Source organism: Eublepharis macularius, chromosome 19, assembly GCF_028583425.1.
Source record: "Eublepharis macularius isolate TG4126 chromosome 19, MPM_Emac_v1.0, whole genome shotgun sequence".
Classification (NCBI taxonomy): domain Eukaryota; kingdom Metazoa; phylum Chordata; class Lepidosauria; order Squamata; family Eublepharidae; genus Eublepharis; species Eublepharis macularius.
The window spans coordinates 19,557,050-19,569,428 of NC_072808.1; the positions used below are offsets into that span (position 1 = coordinate 19,557,050).

Consider the following 12,379-nt stretch of genomic DNA (forward strand, 5'->3'; position numbering starts at 1 on the left):
CCGATCAGAGTGCTTGGAACCTTGCTAGGGCAGACGGGAGAGGGAGCTGGGGTATAAGGTTGTTAAACTGCCTTTTCCCTTCAAAATAAAACAAAAATTCAATAGCACCTTCAATAATAACATTTCCTTCAGACAGGTTTAGATGCTCAAGAGGCAGATTAGGAAAGCCTCAGTCTCAAAGTTTGACATCTGGGAATTTTTTTAAAGGAAAAATAATTTGATTGATTAAAAAAATCAAAACTTTTTTATTTATTCTGCATCCCAAATTCTTACATAGAAATATAAAACAAGATAACAATTCAAACAATATGAAAATAATAAGGATAACATGTCAAAATTGTACTATATACGAGAACTATACACTGTGCTACAACTGCTGTGTTGTGCTACAGCTGCTGTAGCACAGTGGTTAAGTGGTTTGGCTGTGAATCAGCACTCTGCTGGTTCAACTTCCATTCCTGCCATGAGCTCAGTAGGTGGCCTTGGGTAAGCCACTCCTCTCAGCCCAGCTCCCCAGCTGTATTATGGGGATAATAACAACACTAAGTTGTTCACCACTCTGGGTGAGGCACTAATCTGTTTAGAAGAGCGGTATATAATAACAACAACATTTGATTTATATACCACCCTTCAGGACAACTTAATGCCCACTCAGAGCGGTTTACAAAGTATGTTATTATTATCCCCACAACAATAATCACCCTGTGAGGTGGGTGGGGCTGAGAGAGCTCCAGAGAACTGTGACTAGCCCAAGGTCACCCAGCTGGCTTCAAGTGGAGGAGTGGGGAACCAAACCTTGCTCTCCAGATTAGAGTCTCACACTCTTAATCACACCACCAATAAGTGCTATTATTATTATTAACTATAAGGTTGTCGGTGATGAAGAGCGTCCTCAAGTCATAGCTGACTTATGGCAACCCCTGCTGGGGCTTTCATGGCAAAAAACTAACAGAGGTGGTTTGCCATTGCCTGCCTCCGCAACCCTGGTCTTTGTTGTTGGTCTCCCATCCAGGTACTAACCAAGGCCAACCCTGCATAGCTTCTGAGATCTGATGAGACCAGGTTCACCTAGGCTAACCAGGTCAGGGCACTATAAGGTTACAAGTTGCAAAATATAAATGTAACATTGTTATTTGTTAAATTGTCAGATCTGAAATACTTCCACAAGATGGCAATAAAAGAGGCTTCTGGTACCATAACCCCTTCATGGCAGAGGGATCGTCTCTTCAAATCAAAATGCCTTTTTAACCAATAATGAACTTTTATATTCTTTGTCTGACTCTTGGGGAAGCTGGCTGTCCAGAAGAAACTCACACTTAATAACTGAGTATCATTCCTTAGTCTTTCAATGCTGAGTGAAATTAAAGGGACAGATTAGGGTTCTATTTTAAAGGACTCTGGTAGCTATAATCTGGGCTTCAGTATCCCTGCGTCTAGTTAGTAGTGATTTTCTTTCCAAGTGCAGATTGGTGGTTACTTGCTCACTGTCCTCAGTATACATAGTTTTAGTAGAAAAGCAAGACCTGGGTCTAAAAACACTTTAAAGACCCACTAGATTTCCAAGGTATGAGCTTTCATGAGTCAAAGCTCCCTTCTTTAGATACAAGGAGTGGAAAATGAAGGAATCTTTATAGTCCAGGCGGGGAGGGGGTGGTATTGTAAATTAGAGTGTTAGGAAGCTCACTATAATATATGTTGTAATTAGCTTGATAGAGCAGGGGGTGAGAAGTGTAGAAAATTAGCATCCATAGTGCAAGAAAAATCCCACATCCCAATTCAGCCCTGGGGGCTCCATAGTTCCAAATTTGCAAATAAACTCATTTTCAGCAATCTTGCATTGTAATTTTTCTTTGAGGTTTCTCTATGGGGCATAGGATTTTTCTTACAGTACAGATGCTAATTTTCTGCACTTCACATCCCTGTTCTATTAAGCCATTTACAACATGTATTATCGCTAGCTTCCTGACACTCTAATTTACAATACCCCTCCCACCCTTTGCCTGGATTATAAAGACTCCTTCCTTTTTCCATTCCTGGTATCTGACAAAGGGAGCTTTGACTCTCAAAGGCTCATCCCTTGGAAATCTAATTGGTCTTTAAGGCACTTGAATCTTGCTCTTTTTTTGCTCTGGATTTTACCAAAGGGCTACCCACTTGAAACTACCATTTCATTAGTAACTGCTTTTATGTCTTGTGGCCGGCAGACGCTGGTGGCTGTGTTTGTAAAAATTTTCAAGCCTCGGTGCTCTTTCTGAGTCTTTTACTGTTCCCAGAGAAAGCAATAGAAGTTGCTTGTTCTTTCACAACTCCTCTGTAGTTATAGGCCAGACAAGGTATTTTCCTGAATAATAACCCATACAGGAGGAGAATAAAGGACATATGACACCGAGCCACCCAAACATGTTTGTTTTCAGTTTAATCACTGATGCACTGGTGAGGGGCTGCACAAAAAATCCCTATCACACTACCCACAATATTTATATTGATTTTACACCCATGCCCCTCTCTGGCAGTTTGACTGAGTGTCTGAGACCCAAGGTTACCCAGTAAGCTTGTATGGCAGGCTGGGGATTTTACCCTGACCCAAGTCTTCTGTTGTCAGCCTCCAGGGGCGGGGGGGGGGGGCAAGGAGACCATCCAGTATTACCAGGGCTTTTTTTCAGCGGGAACGCGGTGGAACGGAGTTCCGGCACTTCTTGAAAACAGTCACATGGCTGGTGGCCCCGCCCCCTGATCTCCAGACAGAGGGGAGTTGAGATTGCCCTCTGCGCCACTCAGCGGCGTGGAGGGCAATCTAAACTCCCCTCTGTCTGGAGATCAGGGGGCGGGGCCACCGGCCATGTGACTATTTTCGCCAAGGGCAATTTAAACTTTAAAAAACAGCCCCCCTTGTTCCAGCGGATCCAAAATGATGTCATTGTGCGGTCCTGAGTTCCACGGTTGAGTTCCATCACCTCTTTTCCCAGAAAAAAAGCCCTGAGTATTACAACTGATCTCCAAACCAAAGAGATGAGTTCCCCTGGAGAACATGGGTGCTTTGGAGGGTGGGCTGTATGGCATTATACCCCACTGAGGTCCCCTCCTCAAATCCCTCTTTCTCGCTCTTTTTTAAATTATCGATTTTTTTAAAGAAATTGATAAAAAAACAAGGAAAGAAACAGATAGCTACCAGAAAAGGAGGAGGGAGGGGAAAGCAAAAGAAATTAGGAATAAGTACCCATTTTCTCTGTGAAAATATGTAAAACTTTTACATATTATGCCCAAACTCCAAATTTGCCTTTCCAATCAATATTATACCTTAACTCCAAACTTACCCTAAATGACTACTTCTTCCCCCCTAAACATTCCCCCCCCCCCGCGCTTAATCTTCAAAAGCACAAATTTCTCTATTTCCTGCAAAGAGTCTATAAGGGGTTTCCAAGTAACTACGTATTTATCTAATAAAGTTTACCTATTCAAAGACCCGAATCCTGCCTTCTCTAGGCTCCACCCCCCCCCCCCAAATCTCCAGGAATTTCTAACCCTGGATCTGACAACCTTCCCAGAGCCTATGCTGAAACTCGAACCCAGTGCTATGCATTCAGCGGCTTGGGAGTCCCTTGTGCCTGTTGAGAGTCCAGTAGTACCTTTAAGAATAACCAACTGTATTGTAGCGTAAGCTTTCGAGAACAACAGCCCCCTTCATCAGATGCATCTGATGAAGAGGGCTGTGGTTCTCGAAAGCTTACGCTACAATAAATTTGGTTAGTCTTAAAGGACTCTTTACCATTTTGCGACTACAGACTAAAACGGCTACCTCCTCTGGCTCTTGTGCCTGTTGAGGCGTCGTTCCCCAATGTGGCAACGTGCCCAGGAAATGGGCAAGGCTGGTGGTTGGCAGGTGGTTCCCCCCTTGAAACAGCAGCCCACTGGAAGGGACACGGGAGATTTACCCAATTTTGGAAAAAATCAAGCGCGCACTGGCCACGTGATACGCATTCAGTGGCTTGGATGCCCCTTGTGCCCGTTTCGCCATCGTTCCCCAAGATGGCAACGTGCCCAGGAAATGGGCAAGGCTGCTGCTTGGCAGGTGGTTCCCCCCCCTTGAAACAGCTGCCCCTGGAGGAATGGGTCGCCCATCGGAACGGGACACGAGATGTCCCCCGTTTTGAAAAAAATCAAGTGCGCGCTGGCCACGGGTCAAACGTGTGAACAGGGCGTCGAGCGGCCGCTGCCAGGGGCGCGGGAGAGGGTCGGGAGGAGGGCCGGCGCCCCCGCCGCCCCTGCCCGAGGCGGGCAGCCTCCTCCTCGCCTTCGCTTCCTGCCTCCCTCTCCAGGCGCGCAGCCCGGCGGGCCAGAGGGCGGAGCGGCCGCGCCAGCTGCTGGCTGTGCAGGGAGAGGGCGGGAGGGAAGGGAACGGGAAGGGAGCCCAGGCGAGCCGGGCCGGCCGTGCGCTGCTGGGGAGGCGCGCCGAGGCACCCAACGGCTCCCGGCCGCCGGCAGGGGGGACCCGCGTGGCCGCCAGCCGGACGGTCTCTGCCCCGAGGCGGCTGCGCCCGCCCCTTCGGCAACGGACGGCGGGGCTCGAACTGCGGCGGCCCCCTCGGACGCGCCCCCGGGCATGGCGCCCAGGCTGCGCGGCTGCCCCTGGAGCCGCCCGCCCCGCCGCCGCCGCCGCTGACTCCGCCGCGCCCTCGCCTCGGCCGAGCTCGGGCACTTGGAGGACGCCGGGGCCGGGATCAGTCCTCTGCTCCTCCACCCGGGGACTGGACCTCAGCCCAGCCTGCCCGGGACTGCACGTCTGGATCCTCCCTCGGCGTGTCACCTGGGACTAGGACGCGGGTCTCTCCTGCCCCCCACCCCCACCCCGGAACTAGATCCTGCCCCGGGGAACTAGATCTGCAAGGATCATGCAAAAAGTTCACTGCGAACTCCTTCGCGATCTGCCCCAGCAGCCCTTGGCCGAACCGTCGAGGTGGCCCGGAGGCCGTGGAGAAGTCCGGGTGACTGTGCGGAGATCCCGGTCTCTGCCCGGCCGGCCAGGAGTTGTCCTGAGAAAGAGCTTGGTGGCTCTAGATATCGCCTGCCTGCTTGCGGGTGAGTAGGGGCCGGGAGTGGGAGGGCAGGCGCATTGGGGATTGTGGGGGGGGTGGTCGGGATTTCTGAAGATGGGTGCATTCAGACGACTCTACCGTGCGGCCACTTTCCAAGACGCGTGTCAGCCTGGGAAAGTGGTCCGCTGCCTGCTCTGCCCTGCCAAGCACAGGGGGATTTTCCCTACACTTCTGCAGCTGGGGAGGAATAAAAAAAAAGTCTCCTCCCCGCCTGGCAGGATGTTGACAGACAGGTGAGCCGGCCAGTTTGCCCAGCAATGGTTCATTCCTGCCTGGTCAATGATTGTCCAGGTTCCCTTGGGAGTTTATGCTCTGAAGCCAGGGGGATCCAGGACTCTGCCCCCATGGCAGACTCACACCTCCGCCTCAGACAAAAGTTGAGTAACCCGAAGCTTCCTGATTGGTGCTTTGCAATGGCTCTGATTCATAGCACGGGTTGCCCTTGACGGCTTTGCAGTCTTCTGAACTTCAGATATTTAGGCAGCCGGGAACGTTGCACGTCAGGCTGCAAGCATCTGGCTCTTTTCAGGACTGAGAAACGTGTGGCTAGCTCTGTGTTCGAGCATGCAAGCTGCATGCATGAAGGACCTCACTCTACTGGGACCCATGCTAGAGTTTGGTTCTGGCCTGTGTGTGTTATGTGCCGTCAAGTCGCCTCTGACTTATGGCGACCCTATGAATGACAGGCCTCATTCTGGCCTGGCAAGCATTGAAATGCAGCCGCCTGTGGCTGGTTGGTGGAATACAGAGTGGAAGCAGATGCAGAATCCAGTTTGCCTTCCAGTTCCCTTGGATTCAGGCAGTCCTCCCAGGGGTCAGCTGGCCAGTCCAGGAATCGGGTGCTGAGCAGCCTTACCCCTGGCCCTCCTTCGACCCAGAGGCTGGCGTTTCTCTTGGGGGCTCTGCTGTCAGGAAAGCAGCTGCAGCCCAAGACTGGCTCCCTTTCCCTTGGGCTATCTTTGGGCCTTTGTGGATGTGTCTGAAAAGGACTGGAGTGGTCAGTCGTTGGCTTTCCGATTGCTTCTGAGTGTCATTGTGGGACAAGAGCCTACCTGCCTAATGCATTTCTTTCTCTCCCGCCCTTCCTCCAAGAATGTGCTTCACCCTTCTCATACTATCCTCACAACAACCCTGTGAAGTAGGTTAGGCTGAGAGCATGCGACTGGCCCAAGGACACCCAGCAAGCTTCCAGGCAGAGCGGGGATTCGAACCTAGTTCTCCTGGATTTTATTCCAATACCATTGCCCCACACGGGTCATGATTCAAACCCCTTTATTCAAATGGGGATTGTATTTCTGGGCTCTGTTAGGCCTGCTGAACCTCTTCTCCTGACAAACACTTTGGAGGGTTGCCAGGCTCCAGCTGGTGGCTGGAGATCTCCTGGAATTACAGCTGATCTCCAGGCAATAGAAATCAGTTCCCCTGGAGAAAATGGCTGCTTGGGGGGGGCGGGGTAGACTCTATGGCATTATACTCTGCTGAGGCCCCTCCACAAACCCTGCCCTCCCCAGGCCCCACCCCCCAAATCTCCAGGAATTTCTCAACCTAGAGTTGGCAACCCTGGTTTATGCAGGGTCCCCCCCCTCCCCAGCCTTCTTCAGTGGCTAGGGATACTCCTTTCCTGCTCCCTGGTGCTACACAACAACTACCCTCCAAACCCCAAAGCAGGACTGGAAAGACAGCACGTGGTCAGGCAGCCCCGTTTCCTCTTAGAGTCCAGCTCCACTCCAAGGCAGCAGTTTTGGATTACAATTTGAGGTGCTTGAGCAGGAAACAGATGGATCTGGATATAACTCTCTGAGAGGCTTCGAGCTCTGTTGAAATCGACTTAATAAATTTAGGATCTGGAGTGAATGTCCCAGACTCTCCCCCACCCACTTTGATCTGCCTGGCTTTCTCTGGAAAGCATTCATACAAACTCTGGGCTTGCGTCCATGGAGGGGAGGGGTAAGGAGCTATGCAGATCACGCAAGCCCTGTTGTCTGACCTTTGGAAATCTAATTCAGCAACTTCTCTGGTTTCTGACAATTCCCTGGGCATTGCCACACACTGCCAGCACATATTTTTGCACCCACAAGGTCTACAAAATTAGTAGGTTTTTTTTTTTAAGGCAAACTGAGATTTAGAGGAGACCCGATTCTTTGCATAGAATTATGGCACATATTCAGCACTGGCTTCCACCTCCATGGTGTTAGTGAATTGGTAAAGGGGTTCAGAAAGCACCGGGGTGGTTCTTTGGCTGGAGTTTAAATCCCAGCTCATCTCATTCATTTCTGCCCCAGTCTTTTGAAATTACTTTCTGGCAGCGTTCCAATAGGAAGCAGCTTGAAACAGGGGTGAAGAGGAGGGCAAAGGAGGTGCTGGGCATGGTAGGAAGGAAGTGCTTTAGACTCCTCAGATTTCTCCAAACTGTGGGAAGTGAAGGCATTTTAGGGGCATTAATAGCAAGTGAGAGTTTCTTAATGAAAAAAAAGTGTGTTGGATTCAAAAAGTCTAGGCTGCTGCATGTGGTGGTTTGGTTCGATTGCTATCCTGGAATTAATTTGCTTTATGCTTCGTTGTTCAAAGAAACTTCTGAGATGATTCACCCAAGTGGGGATACATGGAAATGGCTGAAATCCTCCTCCTCTTCATTAGAACTCAATGGTAAGGGTTAGAGCAGGATTTAGCAACCTTTTACCAAATGATCGTTTGATGAGATCAACAAAGGGTCATCTAAGAAAGCCCCTTTGCATAACTGAAAGCATGCAACTGAACTTTTCTAATAGCCAACATGCTGAGTAATGTCTGTAAGCTTTCTGCAGCCCAAACACTGGTTGTTGTGAGTCCTTGATTAAGAAGTAAACACACACAGTAAGTACCTTGTCCCAGATGCTCCAGGCTATCTTGATTTCATCAGATCTCAGAAACTAAGCAGGGTCAGCCCTGGTTAATACTTGGATGGGAGACCACCAAGAGAGACCCGGGTGGGTATGCAGAGGAAGGCAGTGGCAAACCGCTTCTGTTCATCTCTTGCCTTGGAAACCCTGTGGGGTTGCCATAAGTGGGGCTGTGACTTGATGGCAGTTTAGATATACACACACAGTGCAATCCTATGCAGAGTTACTGCAGCCTAAGTCCACTGAAATCAGTAGGCTTAGACTGGAGTAACTCTGCATAGGATTGCACCGTTTAGTATTTACAAGAAGCTCTTGGTGTGATTATTTCAGCGCACTGACATAAAGCGCACACTTGGATTACCAGCAGCTCTTAACCTCTATCACAGTGATGGCGAACCTTTTTTGAGCCCGAGTGCCCAAACTGCAACACAAAACCAACTTATTTATTTCAAAGTGCCAACACTGCAATTAAACCTGAATACTGAGGTTTTAGTTAAGAAAAAACAACTCATACAGTTATCTGAACTAATTAACATCTCTCTCTCTCTCTCTCTCTCTCTCTCTCTCTCTCTCTCACTCACTCACTCACGAGCCACGACTGAAAGTAAAGCAAGTTAAATCAAAGCAGTTTGCCCTTCTTTACACCAGCAGCCCGGCTTGCAAGCTCTCTCTCTCTCTCACTCAAGAGCCATGAGTGAAAGTAAAGCAAGTTAAATCAAAGCAGCTTACTCTTCTTTAGAAAGCCAGCCCCAGCAGCCTTGCTGCTGCCTCCACTTCCTGCTGCTAAAGAGACGGGCAGCAGGGAGGCAGCCTTGAGGAAAAGGAATCACATGGGCAGGGCCAAAACCCATGTGATCTCTGCTCAGAGCTACTGGAACGCCGTTCCAGGCGTTCCCCCTCCAAATGATCCCTGGACCTAGCGATCGGCGACTTGGCTCGCATGCCCACAGAGAGGGCTCTGCATGCCAGCTGTGGCACGCGTGCCATAGGTTCGCCATCGCTGCTCTATCATTTCCTTTTTGTCAAGGAACCCCAAGAAGTCCTTTTGTCCTATAAAAACCTTTGCCTGCCATTCCCTTTACATACTGGTAATTGCAGCATCCCACCCGGCCCTCCAAGATGCCTTAATTTAAGGATTTCATTTTCTTTTTTACAGAGTCTCGCTACACAAAACATCTTACACAGGGAGGCTCAAGTGAAACAACTTACACTTGTTCTCCAATTGTAGATACACATGCACTGCTAGGGAGACAGAGTACACTTTAATATTAGACCACACAGAAAGTAAGTCATTTGAGCATTGCCGGTAGCACCTATAGGTAGATAAAGGTCCCCTGTGCAAGCACCGAGTCATTGCTGACCCATGGGGGGACGTTGCATCATGACGTTTTCTTGGCAGACTTTTTGTTACGGGGTGGTTTGCCATTGCCTTCCCCAGTCATCTACACTTTACCCCCAGGAAACTGGGTACTCATTTTACTGACCATGGAAGGCTGAGTCAACCTTGAGCCAGCTTGCGCCAGGATCGAACTCAGGTCGTGAGCAGAGCTTGGGCTGCAGTACTGCAGCTTACCACGCTGTGCCACAGGCTCCTAGTAGCACCTATAAGACTAACCAAATTAGTGGTAGGGTATGAGCTTTCATGAGCCACAGCTCACTTCTTCAGATACTAATTTTGTTAGTCTTATAGGTGCTACTGGACTCTTGCTCTTTTCCATTGTTACAGACAGACTCACACGGCTACCCATCTTGATCCACCTTGAGCATCCCTGCATAAGATGTTTTGTGAGGAGGAGAGTCTCAGACAATCTCATTTGATTCTATACCAGGTCAAGTTTGGCTCTGGAGCCATATGGGATTTTTTTTATCCTTTCACTTGCTTTTCTCATGTGTTCTAATTGCTATAACTGTTCAGAGTGGGGCTCCGTTAGCACTGCAGGAAATGCCAGCAAAAATCCTGGCTGAATCCAAAACTGAGAACTTTGTCATGAGGGGGTCAAACAAGAGACTCTGCCAGGTTGCTTCTTGCCAGCCTCATGGGACTGAAAAGAGAGGGAGTGGAAGCGTGATCTGATTTCAAAAGCTTCCACAGCTTTGAGGCGAGAGGGGCTTTCTTATAAATCTCCAGTCTCAATGAGCCAAGGACGCCAGACGTGGCCTCACATGTTGAAGTCCCCATGTGACCAAGTCAGCGATTCCAAGGAACAGCATGAGGCATGGCTCAGCGTTTTTCAGCATCTTCCCGTGATATGGCTGGCCTCTGCTCACCAGTAAGGGTCTAGTATTCTCTACACAATGCTTAGGTGTTGGACAAAGCACAGCGACTCACTTTTATAAGAGCGGGTGCATCATGAAAACAAAATACCTAGAGACAGCCCAAGATGTATCTTTGACTTTGTACAAGGTTGTGAAGTTTGCTGGAGAGAGAGAACTAATTCCTAATGTAGACAGAGATTCTTTGGAACCTGGTTGCTGCTTCTGGAGTCCATCTTCAAGGTGGCGTTTCCAAAGTACTACAGTATGAGCTTCTGCCAGTACAACATCACTTACAAAGACAATTTTTGTGTTAAAATTGGGACAAAAAAACCCTGTGCTAGCAGATTTGTTAAGAGCAGAATTGCTTGCCCTGAAAAGGTTCATCTGACTAACCAGGAAGCATGTCTATTAACCGATGAGGGCCCTCTTGTAAGTCCCCTTGGAGTTCCCCGGGGTGGGAGACGTTGCCCAGGTGCTTCTTTAATTAGGCCCTTTGCGCGATGTCGTGCAAAACTCGCGCGAGAAAATGCGATATTTCGCGTTTTTCCCGCAACATGGCGCGATGTTCCGGAGGCAGGTAAGCCATCTGGAAACGGCCCAGATTGTAATGGTAGCAATTTCCAAGTGCATTGCAAGGCCACCTGGCCACCCCCACCTCTCCCAGCCAGCCTGGGAGCTGGAGTTTGTTCCTCTCTTCTTCAATATAGTGCAACAAATGGGGCTTTCCAGATTGTTACAGAGGACAAAACTTGTGTTCTCTGTAATAAAATAGTTCTTGTATCTATGACCTTGTGTTTTATTGCCTATATTGGCTTGGATTCTAGGCTGTTTTTCTGTTGAAGCAAGACGCTGTTTAGCAGGAACAGAGGCTCTGTGGATATCAGGAGAAGCATTTTGACCACTTTCTCCTCAGTTCTTCATTCCAGAGTTCTGTATTGGGGGGCTTTCAGCCTCCGTGGTTCCCTGGTCCCTACCAGGATCTTTTCAGTGCTCTCACGTAGTCGCTGAAGGATATCTGCCTCCGCCAGTGTCTTTGGGCTGGCATTGCTCCTTGTAATTGTGCTTCTGATAATCCGTGTTCAGTCGGCTTTAGCCCTTTCACACAGAGCGCAACCACAGAAAAATAAACTGCACTTGGAAGACCGATGGTTGAGGGATTTTTTGCTATCCTAAAAACCTACCAGATAAGAAATTCAGTATGAAAATAAAATGTGTTCCACTTTGCAAACATGAAATATTGTAAACATGAAATATATATTACACTAAACAGTTTTTAAAGTGGAAAGTTCGTCTGATGGGTGGTGTGAATGGCAGTGAAACTATGCAGTACAAAGGTCAGCCTCCTCCTTATGTGCCACCCATTCCCCCTCACCAGGGCTTTTTTTCTGGGGAAAGAGGTGGTGGAACTCAGTGGGTTGCCCTCGGAGAAAATGGTCACATGGCTGGTGGCCCCGCCCCCTCATCTCCAGACAGAGGGGAGTTGAGATTGCCCTCCGAGGGCGATCTCAACTCCCCTCTGTCTGGAGATCAGGGGGCGGGGCCACCAGCCATGTGACTGTTTTCAAGAGGTTCCGGAACTCCGTTCCACGGCTTTCCCCCTGAAAAAAAGCCCTGCCCCTCACACATCATCACCTTTTATACTTTCTGAAGAGCAGCAGCCATTATTGACGAGGGCAGTCAAACCTGTGAGTTATAAATTCTGGCAACCCAGAATTCCAAATTCAGCGCAAGCTCCTGGTTGGCCAGTTAGAGCAGTTAGAATGTCAGACTAGGATCCGGGAAACCTCATTCAGCCGGACCTTCTGTTGGTTTGGCCTTTACAAAAGGAGCCGCATAGAAGGAAATCCCCAACCCCTCCCTTGCAGCTGCTGTAGCCAAGATAGTGTGTACTTTGTGCTTCAAAGGAAAGTGGTCACCATTTTGAGCTAGTTTGGTGTAGTGGTTAAGAGCACAGGACTCTAATCTGGAGAACCAGGTCTGATTCCCCACTCCTCTGCTTGAAGCCAGCCGGGTGACCTTGGGTCAGTCACAGCTCTCTCAGCCCCACTCACCTCACAGGGTGATTATTGCTGTGGGGATAATAATGGCATACTTTGTAAACGGCTCTGAGTGCGCATTAAGTTGTCCGGAAGGGAGGTATTTAAATCGAAT

The 12,379-nt window shown here is 49.1% G+C and overlaps 1 protein-coding gene across 1 annotated transcript in view; it reads left to right on the forward strand.

Annotated features, from left to right (window-relative positions):
* Nucleotides 1-4,405: 4,405 nt before the first annotated feature.
* LOC129346375 (phospholipid phosphatase 3-like) overlaps nucleotides 4,406-12,379 on the forward strand; it is a 38,549-nt gene continuing 30,575 nt past the window's right edge. The window contains exon 1 of the mRNA XM_055003723.1: nucleotides 4,406-5,076. Within this exon, the coding sequence (XP_054859698.1) occupies nucleotides 4,890-5,076 (187 nt within the window). The 5' untranslated portion in view covers nucleotides 4,406-4,889. The remainder of the gene's footprint in view (nucleotides 5,077-12,379) is intronic.